The sequence below is a fragment of the Ictidomys tridecemlineatus genome, chromosome 1, assembly GCF_052094955.1.
Source record: "Ictidomys tridecemlineatus isolate mIctTri1 chromosome 1, mIctTri1.hap1, whole genome shotgun sequence".
Taxonomy (NCBI): Eukaryota; Metazoa; Chordata; class Mammalia; order Rodentia; family Sciuridae; genus Ictidomys; species Ictidomys tridecemlineatus.
In genome coordinates, this window is record NC_135477.1 from 165551883 (window position 1) to 165575073 (window position 23191).

The following is a 23191-nucleotide window of genomic DNA, read 5'->3' on the forward strand; positions in this document are numbered from 1 at the left end:
TCCATGCACTTCCAAATAAAATCCAGCGTTAGCAAAGAACCCAACCTAAGTCAACTTAGCAAGATCCTCTATGATCCAGTTCCCCAACCTTCACCATCTCTCAGGCAATCTCCGATGATCCTGTTTTATCTTCAGCAAGAATCCTTTTGGGCCAGAATCTCCCTTGCTCCTTCGGGTTTCCTGTTTCCTCTTAGTAATTTTCCATCCACTGACCCCACCTTATTCCTTCGCTATAAATCCTCACTTGCTCATTTGGAGATTAGCCTGATATCTTTCTACTACACTGAAAAAAATCCCGTAAACATGATCCTATACAGATCATAATTGTCTGGAAGAGAACCTTCCTTACCATGCTTTAACAAGTGTCATTGAAAACAAAAAATGTTTTTTAACATGTCTCAAATATTGAAGACATTTTCATCACCAGGCAGGAAAGAAAATGTGTGCTTCTGCCTCCCCACCAGCGGGGGACTCTGAGCTGGCACTTAGTGCCCACCCAATACTATTTACAGGAAACTCCAGGTTAATTCTCCATCTTTCAGAGGGAGTTGACAGGCACCAGGGTGGCGCCAGGAGCAGGACCAGGAAGCAATGTGTGGGCTTCATGAGTCTGACCTCACTCACCCTGGGGTCAGAGAGCATGGCTAAGCTCCCAGAGCACAGAACTGATGGATGGGGACCGCAGAACGGGGTTTACACTGAGTTGATGTTTCTGAGAAGCTGCTTCCTCTTACCCTGAGTCCTGGCTCTCCACAATAAATGATTTGTGGCTGGACCTTTCTCTGGGCCTTGCCTTGCTCTGCCCTCACAGTATAGTGATTCTGGAATGTTTCCTTTCCCCTTCTCCAGTGCTTTGACTTTCTACAGTGTGTATAAGACTTTCTCCCAAATACAGAGTAAGAGCCTTCAGTTACCCCAGGCTTCTAATGAATTAATATGAATCTTTTTTTGGGGGGTGGAGGTACCATGGATTGAATTCAGGGGCACTCAACCACTGAGCCACATCCCTAGCCCAATTTTTGTATTTTATTGGAGACAGGGTCTCACTAAGTTACTTAGAACCTCTCTATTGCTGAGGCTGGCTTTGAACTCGCCATCCTCCGGCCTCAGCCTCCCGAGCAGCTGGGATTACAGGAGTACGCCACCACACCCGGCACTTATTATGAATCTTGAAGACAAGTGCCTTCAGCTCTGAGGCTCAGTAATCTTATCTGTAAAATGGCTAAAAACCCACTGTTATGGCTCTTTCACAAAAACACACAAGGTTTCTGCAAATGTCAGAGAAACAGCTTCTTGTGAAGACACTGACATTGCAAGGGGACATGTGAGCCCTGGAACTTTGCAAGAGTTCTTGATCTTATCAGAAACTGAAGCAAGCACATAAAAGTGACAGTGACAAAATTCTCATTTCTGCTGAAAGAGACCCCTACTCTCCCCTTCTGTGAGACAAATTACCACATCCAGGGTCTTTATCTTACATCCTCTTATTTTGAAGACCTCTTACCCATTCTACAAGACAAAGTTTAGTTGTCATCATCGCCATCATCACATCACCATCTCCATCATCATCACTGTCTCCATCATCATCATCATCACCATCATCACCATCATCACCACCAACACCATCATCATCATCACCATCACCATCTCCATCATCATCATCACCATCACCATCTCCATCATCATCATCACCATCATCATCATCACCATCATCACCTCAACACCATCTCCATCATCATCATCTCCATCACCATCATCATCACCATCACTATCATCACCATCATCATCAAGACCATCTCCATCATCATCATCATCATCATCATCATCATCATCATCATCTACGCAATGTACACTCATAAACATTTACATCCCAGATGATGTGCTAAACTTTTCAGATTTTTGAGAAGGAAACCAAGAAACAGGTTCTGTGACAACCCCATGGCCTTCTAGTTAAACAAAGAACCTAGAAGCACCCAGCAGGAATAGTGGGTGGTAGTAGAAGGCAGGTAGCACATGCTGCCTTGCACATTCTGTGTGGCCCACCCAGAGCCTTGCACAGTACCACTGGTTCCTGTTTGAGGTGCTGCTTGATATCTTAAGTGAAGATTCCAGAAGATATCAGAAGCTCTAGACTTTAGGCTTGCCTCTGCCCGTTATTAGTCCTAGGTCTGGAGTGGATTACTTTAGCTCCCAGAGTTTTAGATTTTCCCATGTAAATAAAGATTATGAGCTCCAAAGAGCACACCTCATGGAATTTCTGTGAATATAGATGATGCAGTATGTGTGAAAGCATTTCATAAATATGAAATACTTGGGAAATGGTGGTAGCGTTAGTATCTTTCTTAGTAACAATAAGGCAATATCTAGCAGTTTTCAAAAACACACCACGGGCCAAGTATTGATCATAAATATCTCATTTAACCCTTGAAACAAAAAGCATAATTAACTGGAATTGGTCCTATTAAACAAATGAGGAAACTGAGTCATGGAGGGATGAAGCAGTTTGTCATACAATGTGCTATGGTTAGTATGATGCTTGAAACTGGGGCTAAAATGCTGTGCCCATTTGAATCGCTAGTGACAATTCCTTTGGTCGGGACAACTCAGTCTACCATCCAGTCATCTATACTTCTATCCCACTCTGTCCTTCTTCTAAAAGAGTCTCTTAAACTGATACCCACCCACGTAGCAACACTACCCTGAACCTGAGCCAATGGAAAAGCTGAATGTGGGCAAAAGAGGACCAAGGGGAGAAGGAGGTGAAGTTGTTGATGTCCTGGAACATCTCCTTTCATTGTAGTAGGATCTCTGTTCTGTTTTCTTTCTCAAAAGCAAGAACAATCCAGACTTTTGCAGAGCTGGACATTTCTCCAGATTTCAGTTGTAAGAATGAAGAGTTCATTGCGTCATTTGCTCAGCACTCAGGGCCTGTCACGGCCTCCCCACTGAGACTTCAAACCAGAAGGAGATGCAAGGTCAGCCTCAGAACAGGTACACACACATGCACACACAGTCTCTCTTTCACTCTCAAACACACACACACACACACACACACACACACACACACACACACACACACCAAATATGCTTATGCCTCTTAAAGGCAGAGGAACTAACTGATCACTGTCAGAGAAAGATAAAACTCTGCAAGTCTTCTTTTAAACTATTTAAAGGGTAAAAAACAAACAGTGCTGGATCCCAGGCAAAATTGGCCCTGGTAACAGGTAGAGACCCAACTCTCTGGCCTTAGGCAAGACAGATCTGAGGACATAAGGTGGGTCACCTTTAGAGAATGTATTTCTTTGTACCTAAGCCAATGATACACAGCTAGACCCATTCTCAATTTGAGGGTGGACTTAACTAGGATCCACTAGTCACCTACAGATCAGCAGGCTCTGAACTGGACTCCAAAAAGTTCTTGGATCCCCAGGTTGACCAGTTGATTCTTCATATAAACTTGAAGACACAAGTCCATGAAAGTTTGATTTGAAGAAGAGAAATCCGAGGCAGCATATTTTGGGATTCTGATACAAGTTTAATTTTAACCACCTGACACCTCTATAAACTCTGCACACTATGTTCTGAATATATGGCCTTTTCTCTAGGTGCTTTCCACTTTCACAGGACTTTCCTTTTAGCTGTGTCATTTAAGGTAGGCAGAGCCCAAAGTTTGGAAACTGGAAGCTTAAAAAGGTGAATCACTCAAGGGCACTTGGCTGTTAATGGGGAAGCTGGAGTCAACTCCAAGTCTTTACATTTCCAGACATTTTACTTCCCAAACTCACAGAGGAGTTGAGGAACCATTTTCAAGCATAACCCAACGCAGGTCTGGCTTCTGATCTTGGGTCTTCTCCTGACCTATCTGTTATGGCACATCAGTTCCTTGTCTTTGCAGGTTGCCTTCCCTTTCTTTATCTTCAAATGTGTGTCTAGGGAAGGGGTGCGTATGGTGAGGGTATTTGATTAGGAATGGCACAAAGATTCTCACATTCTTATGCACTCTGACCCACTGTTAGTGTTTGCCTGAGGAAATGGCTGAAAATGATATTCAGGTTTACTCTCATTTCAGTGGAAAAGAAATGTTTAGTATTGATGCCTGCCTTGGGCAAGGGAAGTGGTAACATTCGGGCAACTCCAAGACCTCATTCCAAGTCTCATCCTTGGGTTCTGGATTTTTATGTTAGCAGGAAAAGCAAACAGACATGAAGTTCAGCTTCTGAGTTCCTCGTTCACCATTTGGTTTTGCTTCCCAGGTGCGGTTTGAAGGTTTGACAGGCAACGTGCAGTTCAATGAGAAAGGACGCAGGACCAACTACACTCTCCACGTGATTGAAATGAAACATGACGGCATCCGAAAAGTAAGGGTCACCTTTGCTTCCATGTGTAAGGAGGAGAGGGTTGAGCAAAGGTTTGGGTGGGGCTGAGGGCCTGGGAGCTGCCTCTCCTGGACTGAAGAGAGTCAGGCCATGTGGGGAGTAGCCAACCAGGATGCAGGGGAGTCAGACTCCTTCTGTGAGAATGTATTCCTCCATCTGCAGAAAAGAGATAAAAATCCCTGCTTTTGTCAAAGGTGCTTGTAAAAACCCAAGGGATAGGAAAACACTTTGAAAATATAATTTTTTACAAAGGATGTATACAAAAATGCCATTACTATTCCTGAGGATTTTGAAGTCAGTATCTGAGAATGATGTTTATTGATGAAGTTACCAATCTTCTTCTAATCCACACTTAGTCACATCCACTCCATTTATCATACGGAAGTCAAAGTGAATATTTCATGCATGTGTGGGTGGGGGTAGGATATATATATAATATTTTAAAAAATATATTGTTAAAATCTTTGGGATAACACTCAAAATTCAACCAGATGCTATATGATCTGCTCTCTGCCAATTTCTCCAAACATGATCTTTGATACTCCCATCCTCTTTCCACTCCAGTCATTCTTGATTGTCTTTCATTTCTTTGAATGTACCATGTTCTTTCTTGCAAAAGAGACTTCACATGTGGTCCCTCTGCCTGGGACTCTCTATGCTGTTCTCCCTTCTTTGGTCCGTCCAGTGCCTCCTCAGTCTTCAGTACTTGGAGCCAATATCATTGCCCAGGGAAGCCTTTCCTGGCCTCCTGTTTTTCAAGGCAGCCTCTGCTTCTCTGTCCATGGTCTGCATCACGTGTTTATTTCCTGGTGACTACCAGTCATGTCATGGTGACGACCAGGCACCATACAGTGACGTAGTAGAGCACCATGGGTCACCGCACGGGCTCCAAAACCCTGGAAATGGAAGCCTGACTCCATTACTTAACCTGGTGAGGACACTGCACAGGTTATCCCGGGCTTCTAGTGCCCTAGTTCTCTCATCAGGTAAACAGGGATCACTATGATAAATGCTGGCCTCGTAGGATCATTAAAGGAATTAAATCATCTGTGGGGTCCAGAAGTTCACAGTGCTAGACCTGGGCACATTGAAAGTTGTCACATGACCTCAAACACAGTGCTGTCTCTGCCTGTGCTGCCAAATGCACTTGCCACTAGCCACGTGTAGCTACCTAAAATTTTAATTATAAAAATTAAAAATTCATCTCTTGGTGGCATTCGTCACATAGCAAGTGCTTCATGCCATAGATGTAGAGTACTTCTATCATCACAGAATATTCTACTGGATGACTGTGTACTCACTGTATCCCAAGCAAACTATGCCATTAACACAGGCCAAATATGTCTGTGTCTTTCCACAATGTCAGCATTTATTGAATAACAATAAACCCACAAGCCACACCTTGAGAGTGATCAGGTTGTCACCACTCTCAGCAGTGATGATGTCTGAGAGTCAGAATTTGGGCAATTACAAGTTCTTTTATTCCGTTCCAATCTTAATTTCTAATATCTATAACACTTAAGTCACACACCACACTTCACAAGATGGTGTATATATATTAATACATACACATGTATATATGCAATAGATATCATGGAAAAACTAAGAAAGGCTAAGGCAGCCAGAGAGTTACAGAACACTGTGCAAAGATCACAGGCAGAGAGAGAGATGAGTGCAGAGTAGGAGTCACTAAAGGTGGTCAGATAAGTATTTTAATGAACCAGTTCTGCACAGTTGTCAAGGCAGAGGGTCCAAACAAATGGCAATTTTAGTTTCAGAGTGTCAGTGCCCAGTGTCAGCTTGGTGTCAGCTTGGAATGGGCTGTGAGTCATGGTCACAGACAGGAGAAACTGCTCTATGCTGAAGCCCAGAAGGACTGGGAATCAGAAGTTCGTCACTTTGGCAATTTTCCTGGGCAAGGCTCTTGAGAGTGATCGGGGTATCACCATGCCCAGTCTTGGGCGGGCGGGGGGGGGGAATCACCCGTTAATGGGTCTTAGGTTAGGGGTTGTCTCTGGTGGATTTAATAAGCTCCTGGTGTTCCTGACATGATTTGGGATGTCCATGCGTTCAGGTGCTCCTTGCTTTTGCTGGATAACTTGGCACATGTCAGTTATCAATGTGCCCTGAGGTTGTGGTGAGCAGATGGTGGCTGTTTACTTGTACAAATAAGCTGTGGAGTCATTCTACCTCAGCACTTGGACTCAAAATAAAGGAGCTCATGGCAAACCACTGCTTTACAAAATGGAGTAACTCGGGGCTAGGCACAGCCTGAAAACCACAGTTGCCCGCATCATGGCGTAACTCAGAGCAGGGCACAGCCTGCTCTCCACACACTGCATCCTCAACCCCCTGAAGCCTATCCTCTGTACCCTCTGCTCTGGAGCCCCACCTCGGCTCACTCTGCGCGTCAGACCTATCAGTTTCCCATAGTTGCTTTAACGAGTTGTTACCAACAGTGGCTTCAAACAACACACATTTATCACTTTACAATTGTAAAGGTCCTACTGGGCTGAAACCAAGGAGCTGGCAGGGCTGTGCCCCTTACTGTAGACTATTTCTTTACTTTTCCCAACTTCTTCTAGTGGCTGCCCTCATTCCTTGGCTCCTGTTCTCCATCTTCAAACCCAGTGACATTCCTAAGCTAAGAAAGGTTCTCTTCTTTTAAGGACCCTTATAATTGGGTTGTGCCCACTCAGATAATCCAGGATGATCTCCCAACTCAAGGTCTGTAACTTTAAGTACTCTGCAATGTCCCTTTTGCTGGTAAGTTAACGTGTCTATGGTTCTGCAGATTATGGCATGGACGTCTTCAGGGGACAATATTGTGCCTACCACAAAAGTCAAGTTTTTTCTCTGTAGTTAAGGCTTCTCCATGCAGAAGAAGCTACCCTTGTCCTCTTGTGTTCCCACAGCACATTTGACTCCAACAGGACATCACCACGCTGGCTATAGTGACCATTGGCACCATCTCATCCTCTCTCTTGGACTGAGAGCAACCTGAAGGCTCCCAGAGCTCATTCCTAAGGTAGCTCTTCAGTAATGAGCTACCTTAGGCCCACTACCTGTCTTTTCCAGCAGACCTTTGGTGTGGGGATTATACAAGGGTACTCTATGGGAACAACATCCACTATGCTTGATGCTCTTCCAGGAATGGGTCACGTCACACTTCATCTTTGTTACCCCCTTTTCTTCTCATCCCTACTGCCAAAGAGACATCTGCCGAGTTGCTTAGCTCTCATAACCCTCAGTTTCCACATCTATGAAATGGACAGCGTCTGGATGAGCACCTGATCCCTGTTCAGTGAACAATCCCTATGTCAGTGTTCATCAACATCTAGGGGAAATGCCAAAGAGTGGCAGGTGACTGGCATGAGGGAAACAATGAGGTGGCTTGTTTGTGTCTTTCGAAGCATTTTGTTCCTTAGCGTGGTTGTAAATGATATCAACCTTAGTAATAGAGCCCACTTTTCCAGACAAGTAAACTAAGGCAGAGAGGCCCAGTGGACTCCCTGGGGTCTCACACTGAGCTATGGCTGAATGAAGCCCCGACATGAGGGCCCTGCCTCTCCAGCCCTTACTCAGCCAGCCACAGCTGTGGCCAAAGCTGAGTGGATCAGAATGACACAATCAGGACATTTCTGATGGCTGATGAGTAAGGGGAAGCAGCGAGGGGAATGTCACTGCCCCTGAAAGGACACCAGCCTGTGACCTCCTCCCCAGGCTGTCTTCATTGCGGAGCGTGAGCAGGGTTGGCAGTATCACCTCCTGCCTTACAAAAACAGGAATACAGCAGAGTTTCGGCAGAAGATTTGGAACAAGCTAGCAGGTTGCTCTTAGACAGAAAATTACTGACCATGAACCTGGACTATCCCTCAGAATCCTCAAAATGGCCTTTTGTCCTTGGGTGGGGGTGGGGGGGAATTATTGGCATTTTCTTGTGGCATGTGTTGGTATTTCTACACAATGCACGAACAGCTGTGTGTTTGTCACAATTAAAATGTGGATATTTTGCTCTCTGGAGTAGAGGAGAGCTTTAAAAAAAACAGATTCATTTCTACACATTAGCAGTAGACTGGATGCATTGGGAGCATAGTTATAGTGTAACAAGTAAGAATAGAAGCAAAGACTTCCACCAAAGGGGCCATCTTCTAGCTGTGTGGTCTCCAGCTTCTCTCTGAGCCTCTCTGGGTCTTTAAAATAAGTTAGAGATGGGCAGGACAACCCTGAATTCCTCTCAGCTCTGACACCTTGCATTCCCCTGAAGAAAAGTGCCAGGTGATCTCATTTTTTACCAGCCTCCTTCCCCTGATCATGTGGTTCTTTTCCTGTGTGAAAGGGAGGTAGAGCATTCATCAACCCACAAGCTACCCTTTATGAGTTTTTCCAAAAATCATTACTTCTAGGAGCAGAGGAGTTGACCTCAAACCTTTTCTAGAGACTGACAGGAGCCTTTTATCTCTTCAGGACCTTCTCTCTATGAAGAACTCGTCAAGTGGAGGTGTTTTAATGAGATTAGTTGTTCTCAGCAAATAGTAGAATTAGCTAGAGACCTGGTTGAAAATGCAGATTCCTGGGTCCTGGCCCCTGGGCACCCTGCTTTTGGAGAAAAGAGGCCCCTGCAATCTACACATTTCAAAAGTTCCCTCCCCAGCGTGAGGGGCTCCTAGTGCTCTGAGAGATGTTGTGAGAAACATTAGCCAAGTTGTTAAGAATGTTGGCTTCAGACAGATCAGGATTTAAGTCTCAGGTGTACTCTGTGCCAGACACAAGACCTTGAACAAGCTATTTAGCCTCCAGGAACCTCAGTTACACCTTCTCTAATAGAGCACAGGATTGCCGCAGGATTCAAAGAGACGATGCCTGCAGCCTCCATAGTAGGAGGTTCCCAAGAGTAGCACCAGTAGACCTTCAGCCCACATTTGTTTATTTGTTGTTTGTATTTTAAATTCCCTCCAACAGGTTGCAGGGATTTTATGTCAGTCCCAAGTTTGAGTGAGGCTGCCATGCCAGCCCAAAGAATGAATGGCTAAAATCACATCGTAAACTTAAGATCCAGGAGCAAATTGTTGTGCTTTATTTTTTTAGATCCCAAGGCTGTTTTGAAACTTCCTTTCAAGTGACTAAATCCTCTCTTAGAGTGTGGGCTTAAACATTCTTTGTTTACAGGGATCTGACTTCTGAAAATCCCTTCCTCCACATCCGTACCCTGGGGCCTTTTACTCTGCCAGTCTCCCAGCACACTGATTTCTCAGACTTCAAGGGTGACCTAGTTGTGCTGGTTTTGGTGAACATTACGTGACCTTACCTGGTGTGTGTAATAAAAAGGAACTGCTTCTTCCGATTCAGGGCCTCTGGGACACTCTCCTGATCTTCTGAGCTATATCCTGCCTGCTCATGTGCCAACACACCCTCTAGGAACCTAGATCTAGCCTGACATCACACTGGAACGTGTGTGTGCTCAGTGTCCATCCATCATAAAGTTTAGGAGCTTCAGAAACCAGGATTGACACTGGCTCTGCTAAACTTAATCCTAGGAAGTCCCATTTAGAGATTCCGCTTCACCCTGGGTACTGATTTAGGGAACCCTCTCTGAATAAAATGCCTTGTCAAATTCATAGACTCAAATTCTCATAAATGGCTGCTCACAGGAGAACTATACAAGGAAATTCTTTCACTTTTTTTTTTAATCAAAGGATCAGAATGATTGTCGACTTAACATCCTTATCCATCACCATTAATCCCATAGCTGGGTTTTGTTTCGTCATTGTTAGTTGTTATTGTTTTGTTCTTGCAGTACTGGGGATTGAACCCAAGGTCTCATATATGCTAGGCAAGTACTCTGCCACTGAGCTACAGATTTAGCCATTTTTTTAGCCCATTTTATTCTTTATTTTGAGAATAAACTCTCTTTAAGTTGCCAAGTCTAGCCTCAAATTTGTGATCCTCCTGCTCTATCCTCCTGAGTGGCAAGGATTACAGACATGTACCACCATGCCCAACCCATCCGATAGCTGGTTTTTGGACCTAGTGGAAGGCATCTATTCATTTCAGTTTGATTTAATTCTCTTAATCCTGTCTCAAGTTTGTTATTCTCAGTTCTGACCTCATTTATACCTGAAAATAAAAAAGACTGAGAATTGAAATGGAGCTAATTATGTTATATGTATCTATGAGTATGTAGAGATAAACCCATTAAGTGTAACTAAAACATACTGATAAAAACAAAACAAATAAAAAATTAAAAAAGAATTTTAGTTAGGAGGAATAAATACAAGAAATCTATTATATAACATAGTGGCTATAGTTAATAACAATGCATTAAATTCTTGAAAATGGTAAAAGAGCCAATTTTAGATATTCTCACCTCAAAATTTTGTGAGGTGATGAGTATATTAACTAGCCAGATTTAGTCATTTCACGATGTGCAGATGTTTCAAAATGTCAATGTTGTACAAAGTGAATACACGATTTATCTGCCTACTTAAATAAAACTATTTTTTAAAAAAATAATCAGTATTCTAATATCCCAAAGAATTCATTGCTCTTCATTCCGTATGACCTCTGAAGTCACCTTTAAATCTTTACCATTTGATTTTGGACATACTGAATCCTGTTAGAGCTCTAAGGTACAGTCCCCATCCACCTACTTCTCTCTGTTTCCACTCGCTGACCCCATGCCCAAGCCACCATCAAGGCTCCGAGCAGTACCCCCCTTGCTAGTCACGGACCCCCATCTACGTTTCTTCCCCTCTAACAAGTCCACTTTTGCACCACAAGGTCTGGGAAATAAATTTCAAACATGCATCAAATTCTATCGCTCCTCTGCTTAAACCTTTTCACTGAATTCCTGTCATCAGTAAAATACAGTGTCATCTCCAGACCCTGGCCTTCAAAGCCCAGACATCAGCTCCTGTTCCTCACTCTGGCTCATTACTCTGTATCTTTTCTGGCATTTTTCTGTTCCTGGAGCACATCAAGTTCATTCCTCCTCAGGACATTTGCACCTGCTGTTCCTTTACCTGGCTTTCTCTACCATTATATTTTCACACGCTGTGTTTCTCCTTGTCATTCAGGTCTGAGCTTGGGTGGAGCCATCTTGGACAGGCTCTCCCTGCTCAAGCCATCTGAAGTAGCTCCCCACCACCCAGCAGAGCCATCACTCACTCTATTTTATTTTTTCGATACTGCTTACTCCTTGTGAGATACTTTTACTGCTTGGTTGATCTAAATTTAAGATTGGAAAACTTAAGCCTACAGGCCAAATTCAGCTCACCACCTGTTTTTGTACAGCCCATGAGCTAATGGTGTTTTTTTTTTTTTCCAACAAACAGTTGAAATAAATCAAAAAAAGATGATATGGTGACATGTAAAGATTATACAAAATTAAAATTTGTGGCCATAAATAAAGGTTTTTGGAGCACAGCCATGCTCATCTGTTTATATATATTATCTATGGCTGGTTCCAAACAACAGCAGATAGGAGCAGTTGAAACAAAGAGTACACCATCCAAAAGCCTCAATAATTCTTGTCTGGTCCTTTAAGATATTATAATTTGTCAAACCCTGATCTGGATATGGATTGTCTTTCTTCTCCTCTTTATATTTTGCCACTTGTCTGAGTTGTTTTCTGCTGCTGTGACAAAATTCCACAGATTGGATAATTTATAAAGAAAAGAAATTTATTCTGCACACGTCTGGAGGCTGGCAAGTCTGACATTAAGGTTCTGGTGTCTAGTGAGGGCCCTCTGTTGCACCATGTGATGGAGGGCATCCTGTGGTGAGAATAGTCTCTTTTGTGACAAAAACCACCCTGCTATAACTCACCCTCACAGTAACAGCATCAATCCACTCATGAAAGTTGAGCCAATAACAGCATTAGTCCACTCAAGAGGGTGAAGCCCCCCAGCCACCTCTTAAAGGTCCCATGTCCCAGTACCATCACAGTGGCAATTAAATTTCAACATGAGTTTTGGAGGGGACGTTCAAACCATAGCACCACTAACCGTGGTCTCTAAAAGCAGAGACCATATTTGTATTACTTATTTTCTTCTTGGTGTCTAGAATATGCTGACATCACATACCTAGTAAATTCATGCAAATGAATGGCTGCTTATTAAATGAGTGGGAAATTCTTTGACTGTTTCTGGGTGATCAAGGAGCACAGTACTCTGGCCCATATTTCCATAGATCTGCCAGCCAAAGGGGAAGAGAGAAGCTGGCTAATTCAGTGAAATAACACCTCAAGCTGATCTCAGATGAAGTTACAGACAAATTTATTAACTTCAAATCCTTTAAGTGTATTAGTCCAGATGACCCTAGGTGCTGTGAACGGATACTTCAAAATCTCAGCTGTTTAATGCAATTGACGTTGTTTCTTATTTACTTAGTGACTAGTTCTTAACCTGAGGGCTCTGTCTGAGACTCAGGTTTATAGAGGCCCTACTGCCTACGTGGGTGTTTCTGGCTGTCAACATTTAACAAACACACCAGGGAGGGGAAAAAAATGAAAACTTTCTTTTTTCAATATCTTTATTTATTTTTTTATTTATGTGGTGCTGAGGATCAAACCCAGTTCCTCATGGATGGTAGGCGAGCACTCTACCTCTGAGCCCAAAATCCCAGCCTCCCCCCCCAAAAAAACCCCGAAAACTTTGTAGAGATGTTGAGGGTCCATCTAAAGAGATATGCATCACTTTCCTTGCATTCTAGTGACAAAAACACAATCATTGAGCCCAAGTAGGTGCAAAGCAGGCTGGGAAATGTAGTTTCTGGCTAGGTAGCCACTATCTACACTATGGAAGGCAAACAAGAATACCTGGTGGTCAGCTAGTTGTCTCTGCCACAGGAGGCAACTTTTAAAAATTTTGATTATAATTGATGTCACTTGTGGAGGTCAGGAGTGTGGCTTCAAAGATGACCTAGAGATATCAGTGTGTAAATTCAATTTGATGACTGTGTAAGGTAGATCAATTGAATTTTCAGTTCTATGAACATCTCCTTTTTAAAAACTTCATCCACTTCAAAAAAAATATCTAGACTCATTTCCTATATTCAAAGACTCTTTAGAGGTAGATGGAAAACAGGAGATCAAAAATTATAACTGGCCCCAGGAGAAGACCTCTTGCTGTCAGAATTGTTTAAATCCTCTCCTGAACAGTAGCCCCAATCGTCACCAAACTACTAACTCTGATTTACTTTAAGATAGAATCAAAGTTCCTGCATATCCTCAGTAGAGAATCAAAGTGCTGTATAATAATCCAACCCACTTCCCCACGAACAAGAAATGTTCTCTCATCTCCAAAGTGCCATGTCTGTTCAGAAATCTTTGCCAGCTTTCTTTTTATCAAACTGTAAAACCATATTTCTCAATCCACTGGTTTAAATGAGGCATAAGTATGAGTTTAGACATCAATCTCTACTGACTCTGAGAATATTAGTCCTATTTTCCTATAAGAGGATTAGGAATACAATAATATTTTTTATAGTATTTAACTAATCTACTAGCTTTTGATATGAATGTAGCTATAAATAAGCCAAGATACACATTATTTTTTTATAGATTCTAATGTAACATTAATGCTATGATTCTAGCTTTGAAGGGCCACTATCCATAACAATTAATATTTCTTTCAAAGATATATGTCTAGTACACACAGATTCATCTTCCCCCCCATCTTTTATCAAAATAACTTAAGATTTTAGATCAGTGTTTTGTGGTTTTGAATCACTTACCCTGGGATATTCTGTATGTAAAGAAGAATTTGGCTTGTCAATTGAGTTTGGGATTGCTCTAGAATGTATACTTCTTTTGAGATTAATGATTTACAATAGCAAATTAAAAACTGAAACGCATCATAGTGTAGAACTCTGTTAATCTTCAACTAGTCAGCACCCTAACTATGCACCATGTTTTGTACACATTTACTCATTCAGTTCTCACAGTGGCCCAGTGAAGCAGGTTACTATATTCTAGTCACAGATCAGGAACTAAGGCCCATAGCAAACAAGTAACTTACACAAGATCATAGTCATTAGGAGAGGCTAGCTCTTGAACCAGGTCTGTGTGAGGCCAGACAGATGATATATTGAGCCATGAACCCCCTCTTGTTTAAAATAATACTAGAGGCAAGCAGCTACCCCTGAGCTGTGTGTCTCTTTTTATTTTGTGATAGGATCTCACCAAGTTGCCCAGGCTGGCCTTGAACTTGCAATCCTTCTGCCTTGCCTCCTGTTAGTTGAAGCTGGGATTGCAGGCATGCACACTACTGCTGGCTTAAATAATACCTCTTAATATGCTGTGGCTTTTAGAGGAATTAGGATCAAGTCAAAGGATGTAACTTTCCCTTCTGATAGTTGTACAGTCAGTAGGAATAATTAAACTCCTGGACTTACAGTGAAAGAACGAAGGGAGGAGGAGAGAAAAGGAGGGAGAGGGGAAAGAAAGAAAGAAACAAAAGCATTCCCACACAGGCTACACCACGCACATGGGTGCCCTGAGTGTGAATCTCCACACAGTACCCTGAGAGGCACAGCCCTGCCAGGCCTCTGAACCGTCTCTGCATCATCAGGGTGCTGGGCGCCATGCTGGATCACAGCTGTCTGCTCCATTCTCGCCTCTCACAGTTCCTGAACTGCTTCTCTGTGAAAGGATGTGCTGGTGTAAGGGGAGGCACATGGATGAGACGCTACCGTCTGCAGCACCGTGGAGAGATGGGATGGAGATGGAAGTGGGGGCCCCAGGGCTGTAATGGGAAGGCTCATGAACCCCCCCAAGGGTTGGCTGGCACAGCCCTGGAGTCAGCCTTCCTGGTTCAGATCCTGGCTCCCCTGTGACCTTGAGGAATTATTTGACTTCTCCACATCACAATTTCTTCACACTTAAAATGGGAAGGATAATTAGCCAACTTCACAGGGTTTTATGAGGATGAAAGGAGTTGAAACATATGAAGTACTTAGAAGCGTGTCTGAAACACAAAAGCATAAGTGCTAACAAAGATTCCCAACCCAGGGCTGAGGCCCCCTTCATAAGAACAACGTTAACAGTGCAAAGCAGCCGCAGGAGACAGATGGCCAGGGTTCCAGGCCAAGCTCAGCCGCCTTCCAGCTGCACTACCACAGACAAGTTAGCACCCTCCCCAAGCCAGATGAAAGGACACGGAAACTGTGAGACACTCAGCCTGTGACTTAGCAAGAACATTATCCATGCTGGCAATGATCACTGTTGTGGTTAATGACTGCGAGACCGCAGGGAGGGCTGAAGTTTTCCAGGTGAAGGAATTGGAAAAGACATCCAGGTGAAGGGGATTTGCGCTGACCAGTTGGCGTGTGCCTGGGTTTTCGTGAGGCTGAGCAGAGTTCTGGCTGTTGGGAGACCTGCTCACCTCCTGCGTACTCACCTCCAGCTCTCCTTCCTTTTTTCCCTTTATAGCTACACCTGGCAGGATGATCACAAAACAAAACACAACTGTCCGAAGGGAGAAGGAGAAGAGGAGGGAAAATGGAAAAGAAGGGAAAGGAAAGAGGAGAGATAGGTATAGATAGGTTTGGGGTGTGTGTGTGTGTGTTTGTGTGTGTGTGTGTGTGTGTATGTGTGTGTGTGTGTGGCAGAGAGAGAGAGGTAGATCATTCTGCAGTTCCCAAACCTTCCATGGCTCCCTGCTGCTTTCAGTATATACTCCACCTCCCAAGTCTGGCTTTCAAAGCCCTCTGCTACTTAGACCCAAGCACTCACTGCCCTCCTGGCCAGGATGTGCTGAACTTGCCTTCACACCTTGGTTGCTATTCCTCCTACTCTACAAGATTTGGGCCCAGCCAGTCCCCTTTCTTAAGACCCTAAGCCCCGCCTCCTCCTGTTGTCTTTCTCTCCACATTGGATCCTACTCTCGGCTTTTGCTTCTCTGAACACCTTAGGCCCACTTACTTGGCATTTCTTGGGCTCTATGTGCGTTTCATGTCTTCCCTAGTAGACCAGAGGTGTTCTCAGAGCAGACGCTCTCTTGGACTTCTTAGTGTCTCTCTCAACCCCGCCACACACCAACACCAACGTTTTTGCTCAAAGCCTTGTTTGTACACAATAGGGATACAATAAATATTTGCTGAAAGATCTTAGAAAATGAGTTGGAAATAATAACCCGTTGATGTTTGGGAAATTAATGATATTTAACCTTAAGCACAACTACTATATCCTCACTATTATAATAGTTTATACTTGGAATAAAGAGAAATAAATAAAGGATAAAGTAACAGTCCTAGGAAGTTAAATCTAGATAGAAAAATGTAGGTAACCTAAAAAAAAGGCAAAAGGAATATAATATTTAAATCATCTGATTTCAACTCTAGTTCAGAATGAGCCCACAGAAAGAAACCACCCTTAGACTTAGGTGGAAAGGTTTGACCTTGTAACAGCTGTGGGGAACTGAATCCTCACAACCCTGGCTTGTATTATACAATTAAGCTGTGTAATCAGTTAACCCCTCACATCTCCAGGGGGCTAGTTTCCAGATATACCCCACCATTATAGCGAGTTTCACCGGGGTGTTAGGGATGGAAGGACCTGGGAAGTTTGGTTCTTGCTGTTGCTGTCTCCTGAGATGTTGGTGTACCTCATGAAGGTGTGATGCTGAGCTCCTTGCTCTCCTACCTGGCCCATCTTATGTCTCCACCTTTTTCTTACTAACAGATTGGTTACTGGAATGAAGATGACAAGTTTGTCCCTGCAGCCACCGATGCTCAAGCTGGGGGAGATAACTCCAGCGTTCAGAACAGAACATACATCGTCACTACAATCCTAGTGAGTCCTCTGTCGAGGTTGCTTGGGATTCAAGCCAGACTAGCAGAAAGGTTTTCCACCAAGAGTGAGAGCTGGTCATTCCTTTTGCCAAAAACTGTACCATAGATAAACATAGAAATTGGAAAAGGGGATACTCTGTAAATAAGAGGCCCTGAATTTTCACTCTGCATCTCTTAGACTCATTATGTCCTTGGATAAGCCAATGCATGCTCTGGGGCCACTCTCCTCATATATGACACTTAAGGGTGACACAAAGTGGTGCTGGTTTTCATACTCCACCCTGCCTCAGTAGAAGCCTTTGCACCCCTAAGTCTAGCACAGAAAGGACAGAGAAATAAAACTGCTGTGATTTTCAGTGGTTGATAATGAGAAATCTGAAGCCTATTCTTGATCTACTTCCTCTTTTCCCAGAATTATCTAAAATAAATAAATAAATTCAAACAAGAGCTCCAAGAACATTATTTAAAAAGCCATTCATCATATTTCAGTGGAGAAACATTCTTATGTTTTAAAAGCTTTTGATTCCATATCCCAAGATGTTTATAAATGGATGCAGAAATTCAGGAAATAGATCTAGGGGCTGGAGAGACTGCCCTGTGTTAGCCAACATCCAAAGTGTACTCCTCTGCCTTGCTGAAGAGGGTGCCAGGGTGAACCCATGACCCACATCCTCTGTTTCCTTGTTTCTTTACCAGGAAGATCCTTATGTGATGCTCAAGAAGAACGCCAACCAGTTTGAGGGCAATGACCGCTACGAGGGCTACTGTGTAGAGCTGGCAGCGGAGATTGCCAAGCATGTGGGATACTCCTACCGTCTGGAGATCGTGAGCGATGGGAAATATGGAGCACGGGATCCTGACACCAAGGCCTGGAACGGCATGGTGGGAGAGCTGGTCTATGGGGTATGTTCCTCCCAGGGTGGAGCTGGGGGGCAGAGACAGAGGGTTTGAAGGTAATCATTTGGTGGCTGGATGGTCTTGCACACAAGTGCCTATTAGACCCCATAATTGAATATCATTGCAGCTGAATAGATAACATCAGTCCAAACCCATTGTCTTAAGACATGCTTTGCTCAGGTTCCAGGTCTCAGCATCTCAAGACTTCAGCTCCAAGGTCAATTTTCTCAAGACAGATTGTTGGGTTATCACTGCCCTACTCAAACTATAAATTTCTACTCTGGGATTCGATGTACCTGAATCCAAACTAATTTTCTAATCACTTGCTTCTATAGACCCTCTGGTGCAACTTCCAGTTCAGCCAACCTGTCCCCCCATTCTCCCTGTTCCCTACAGTGCTCCCTGCCATTCTCCACCTCTAAGATCCTCCTCCAAAACCTGCCTCACATATTACTTTTGGCAAGCTTTTCTTCCTCCCTCAATGGGTGCAGACTTCCCTTTGAACTGTTCTTGGCTTTTTTCCTTGTAGAACTTACGAGAATGTCCTTTCCCTGCTTGGTATAGTAGCAATCTGTGGGATAGTGGTAGAGCTACCCCATCTCTATATCACTCACCACACTCAAAATAACTGCATGCACGATGGTTGTAAAATCTTCAATAAACTAAAGCCATTTCGAGAAGCCACTGAACGTCCTGCACTTGTTAGTATTTAAAGAGTCATTGAGAGACAAGAGATTCCCCACCAATCTACACATTTTAAAGCAGAAAAGACAATGAGAGAATAGTAAACGAGAGCGTAGAATCAAGGAGTGTGAATTGTATGATTCACATCAGAGCTCATGTGGGTTTCCCTAGCCTTAGGAAAGGGTGCAGAGCTTGGAACATGGCCATAATCAAACCGAAAGAGAGGAAAGCATTTCAGAAATTTCTAAAGTGTACACAACAGGATAGTGGTGGGAGGGAGGCAGCCCTGTCGTTTCGAGGGCTCTGAGTGAGCCAGGTGCAGGGAAGAGCGTGGACTGGTTCAGTGGGCCCTGGGAGAGTGTGGAGGTGCCTGAGGAAGGGAACAGTGAAGGGCAATGGAAAAACATGGTGGCTCTGTGCAGGAAAGGGGCCAGTGTGGCCCCAAACACAGAAGCCGGAAACTCCAGCAGGGGATTTGGAGTGGAAGCGCTGAGGCTGGGCCCCATGATGATGCTCAGTGCTGGTCAGGAGGCAAAAAAACACTTAAAGGAATTGTAAATCTCATCATCTCATAGCAGAGCAAGGTGAGTCTTGAGAATCCGGGGATACACAAAGGGAATTCAAAAAAAGAAGAAGAAGGAGTTAAAAATAAAATAATAAAATATTCCTCAGGGAGAGGGCTTCTGAAACAACCTGTGAAGGTCGCTCATAGGCTGAGGAATGGGCTGTGCTTTCCTCTTTCTTCTTTCCTCTGCTGCCTTTCACTTTGGAAGCTCCACTGAGGAAAGACAGAGGTCTGGATAGAGCTTCTGGAGGCTGGTTTCCATGGGAACTTCCACCAAACTCTTAAGGTCATCTCCATGGCAACAGCTGTGAACTTTTCACCTTCTCCAGCATTCATCTTCACCTTCACCTCATGTAATTCAGCCCCTTAGTAAAAAAGCCTGTGATCTGGGCAGAATAACCGTGTGATCAACTGGAGGACAAGCCCCCAGTGCCAGCTGTCAGTGTTGAGTCATTGGCTCAACAGGGCTCAGACAAGCAGGAGTCACCTCTGCATGCCTCCGTGGTTAGTCCTTCCCTTGGTCTCCCCTTGCCAGGGTCTGTCCCTCTTCCTAGTAAAACTGGTTTCCACATTGGGCCCAAATGGCTAACTCTTCCTTTATTTTAAGTTCATCTTTCTTTTTCAACTCCCCTGAGAAAGAACAAAGGGGTTCAGAAAAATATTTCTCAAGCACAAACCATCAGAAAAGTCTGGAAAAAATCATCTAGATGACTCTGAATTTATTCTTTCTTTGCCTTGGGTATAGCTGCTCTCTCTTGTTTTTAGCTAGTAGCAGTAATATTTCATCAAATCACACTGCTCATGTGCCCCATGCTAGGCTATCCTCCTCTCAACCCTGTGAAATAGGTAAGGTCATTTTTCTATTTTATAGATGAGGAATCTGAGGCCCAGAAAAGTTAGATGATTTGGCAAAGGACACACAGCCAATAACAGCAGAGTTGGGACGTACAATTCTGGTGTTTGTACTACACAATAAGACAGACTCTATAGAAATCATAACATCCAAACACTGGACCGTAAAGCCAGTATTAGCCAAGCCAGTGGTGTTCTCAATGAGGAAATGATGCCACTTGTAGCTGGTTTCTGCTTCTTGTTGGGGAATGTTGCTGTGCCTTATTTCCAGATGCATGCCTGTCCATCCTTTGTCTTGGTGAAGCAGGAGAGTGAGCTTTGCAGGCAGACACCTGGACTTGAGTTTCAACTCTGCCAACTTACCAGCTGCATGAGTCCTGCAAGACAGGGAACTCCTCCAAGGTCACCTTCCTGAAACACAGATAGTGAATTCTTTATCACAGAGCCATTCTGGGGATATTCACCTGCACCATGCCTGGCTCAGAGCAGATCTACACCCCCGATAGTTTTATGTATATTTTGGGAATTTTTTTGGGGGGGGATTGAACTCAGGGGCATTTAACTACTGAGCCACATCCCCAGCCCTGTTTTGTATTTTATTTAGAGACAGGGTCTCACTGAGTTGCTTAGGCCCTCACTGCCGCTGAGCCTGGCTTTGAACTTGCATTCCTCCTGCCTCAGCCTCCTGAGCTGCAGGGATTACAGGCATGCTCCACTGTGCCCTGATTTTTTTTCCCATATCAAAGATATATACCACATTCCCCAAATTGCTTTGAAACAAGCATGGCATATTTCATTTTGGGATCTCCTAGGTCAGTGGGTTCTCAAAGTGTAGTCACTACTTCAACATTGCTGGGAACTTGTTGAAATTGCAAACTCTCACATCTCCGTCCAGATTCATTGAATCTAGAAACCCTGCCATCTATGATTCTGAAAGCCCTCCATGTGATTCTGATGCACTCTCAAATTTGAGAGCCATTGTCCCCAGATGTCAGTTTACAAAAATAATTTCTAGCACCTATAAAATGGTCACACTTCATGGCACTCTCAAGTAGTTGAATTGACTTGACCTTCACCCCCCCAAAAAAAAAATGTGAAGTAAGTATTTAAAACAAGAATTATGGTCCCTTTTTTATAAATGCTTAGAGAAATGAATGATCCAAGGACAAACAATTTTAGAAATATTGCTTCCAACATACTCTTCTTGGAAATTGTCAGTGCGTAGTGGTCTTTTAAAAGATTGAAGGAATCTGCTCTAAAATAACCTGTTTAAATCTGTAATTCCCAAGCATGTTAATTTTCATGTATACTTATTAACACCTTTCCAGAAATATTTCATGGAACGCATTTTTGAACCACTAAATGAACGAAGCATTAAGATAATGTGATTGTTTAATTTTCCAGCCTATGATCCTTTCTGTTCACTCATGTCAGGGAGCATCAGACAAATCCATTTAATACCCTGTACCATGTTCTGAGCTGGTCTGCATTCACCCTGTGGGTTATTTTCAGTCAATTCCTCCAAGTCATTTACATTACATTTCTCTCTCATTCCTTTTCTATGCTAAGTTACAGATAAAAGAGTAGATATCTTCTCCCTTGTACTGATTTGTAAGTATTTGTTAAAAAAAAAAAAAGTCAAGATTTATGCAGCAGGTGTTGGTGGGGGTGAGGGGAGAATAGCATTACTATGAAACTCACACCTGACTCCTGCAGCATTTTATGGAGTTTTTCTATAAGGGAGAACTTAAGTCATTCTGAAGCCAGGCTTTTTATTCCACTTAAAGCACCTTCTCAGTAGTCCCAGCAAATGAGAGTTACTAGAAGGAATCTCTAAGTAGCAGCCGACTGGTGGTTTGGCAGGACCCTCATCTGCACAGTGTCTGTTCCAAGCTTCACATCTGGGCTGCTATACAGCAGCGTAAGACAAAGCCATTCTTCCCAACAGACTTGTCTAAGCACGTCTCTCATTTCAGAAATGAATGTTGTGGCAACTGTCCATAGAAGCCCTTTTGAGTTTCCAGGATCTCTTGATCTCGGGCCAACAGAGCGCTGGATTTTTATTGAGTAGATGCCAGTGTGTCTGTGATTAGAGGTAAGAATGAAGGAAGAGCAAAGGCCTGGAGATTCCACATGCTGGATACCCAAGGATGAACATTCATTGCAATCTTTTCATGTTCATCCACATGCTGGATTTGAAAATTAAAAATTAAATTAATTGCATATTTCTTAGCAGTTTTTCTGGGGGGAAAAAAGTTGAAAATGTACTGCACTTTCTCACCACCAGGCTCCTACTCTCATGGTCCTTGATTCCTGGCCTGCTGTCCTGTACCAGAGCAACCTGTCATAACTCTACCCTCCTTTAATGCCCAATGTACATGTCACCTGTTCCATGATTCAGTTTCTGATCTCTCCAGCCAGAATGAATCCCTTCCGGGTCTCCTGTAGCATTTTATATCTCTTAGACAACATGCATCCCATTAACCTTATAGACTGGAAAGGTTGTGTATCTGTATATTTGTGTGTATGTGTGTGTGTGTGTGTGTGTGTGCGCGCACCCACATATTCATGCGTTTTCCCTACCAATTTGTAATTGCAATTGCGTGTGGAGACCATTGCTTACCTTCAGCTTTCAGCCTAGAGCTTATACATAAGTGCTCAATAAATGTTTATTGAGTTAAATTTGCCTTTACCACCTCATTAGCCAGGATAATCTTGGATGCAGGTAAAAGAAATTCAATTCAAAGTGGCTTAGGCAAACAGAAAAACTGGTTCATTTTCTTGGTGACAGATCTCTGAATGTATTGACACATGTTCCTAAGGAGGCCAAGGTAAGGCCTGAATTCAGAGTGGCCCAAGTTACAGAACCAGGGATTATCCTCAGCATCTCTCAGTTCTGGCTGTCAGGGGTAATGCTCAGTAGACTCCCTTGGCTCTAATGCCATCCTTCAGTGAGACTTCCCAGGTAGGGGGTAGAGTATGCTGATTGGCCAGACCTGGGTTATGTGCTTCCTCATGTAACAAG

At 43.4% G+C, this 23191-nt stretch overlaps 1 protein-coding gene across 4 annotated transcripts in view; it reads left to right on the forward strand.

The window, feature by feature from the left end:
* Window positions 1-23191, forward strand: part of Gria1 (glutamate ionotropic receptor AMPA type subunit 1) — a 297496-nt gene that overhangs the window by 187427 nt on the left and 86878 nt on the right. For all 4 annotated transcript variants that reach the window (XR_013439535.1, XM_021726494.3, XM_021726493.3 and 1 more), the window contains 3 exons: window positions 4254-4358; window positions 17059-17169; window positions 17865-18071. Coding sequence is in view for 3 of the 4 variants with exons in the window: in XM_021726494.3 (XP_021582169.1) it covers window positions 4254-4358; window positions 17059-17169; window positions 17865-18071 (423 nt within the window). In the remaining variant the exon portion in view is untranslated. The remainder of the gene's footprint in view (window positions 1-4253; window positions 4359-17058; window positions 17170-17864; window positions 18072-23191) is intronic.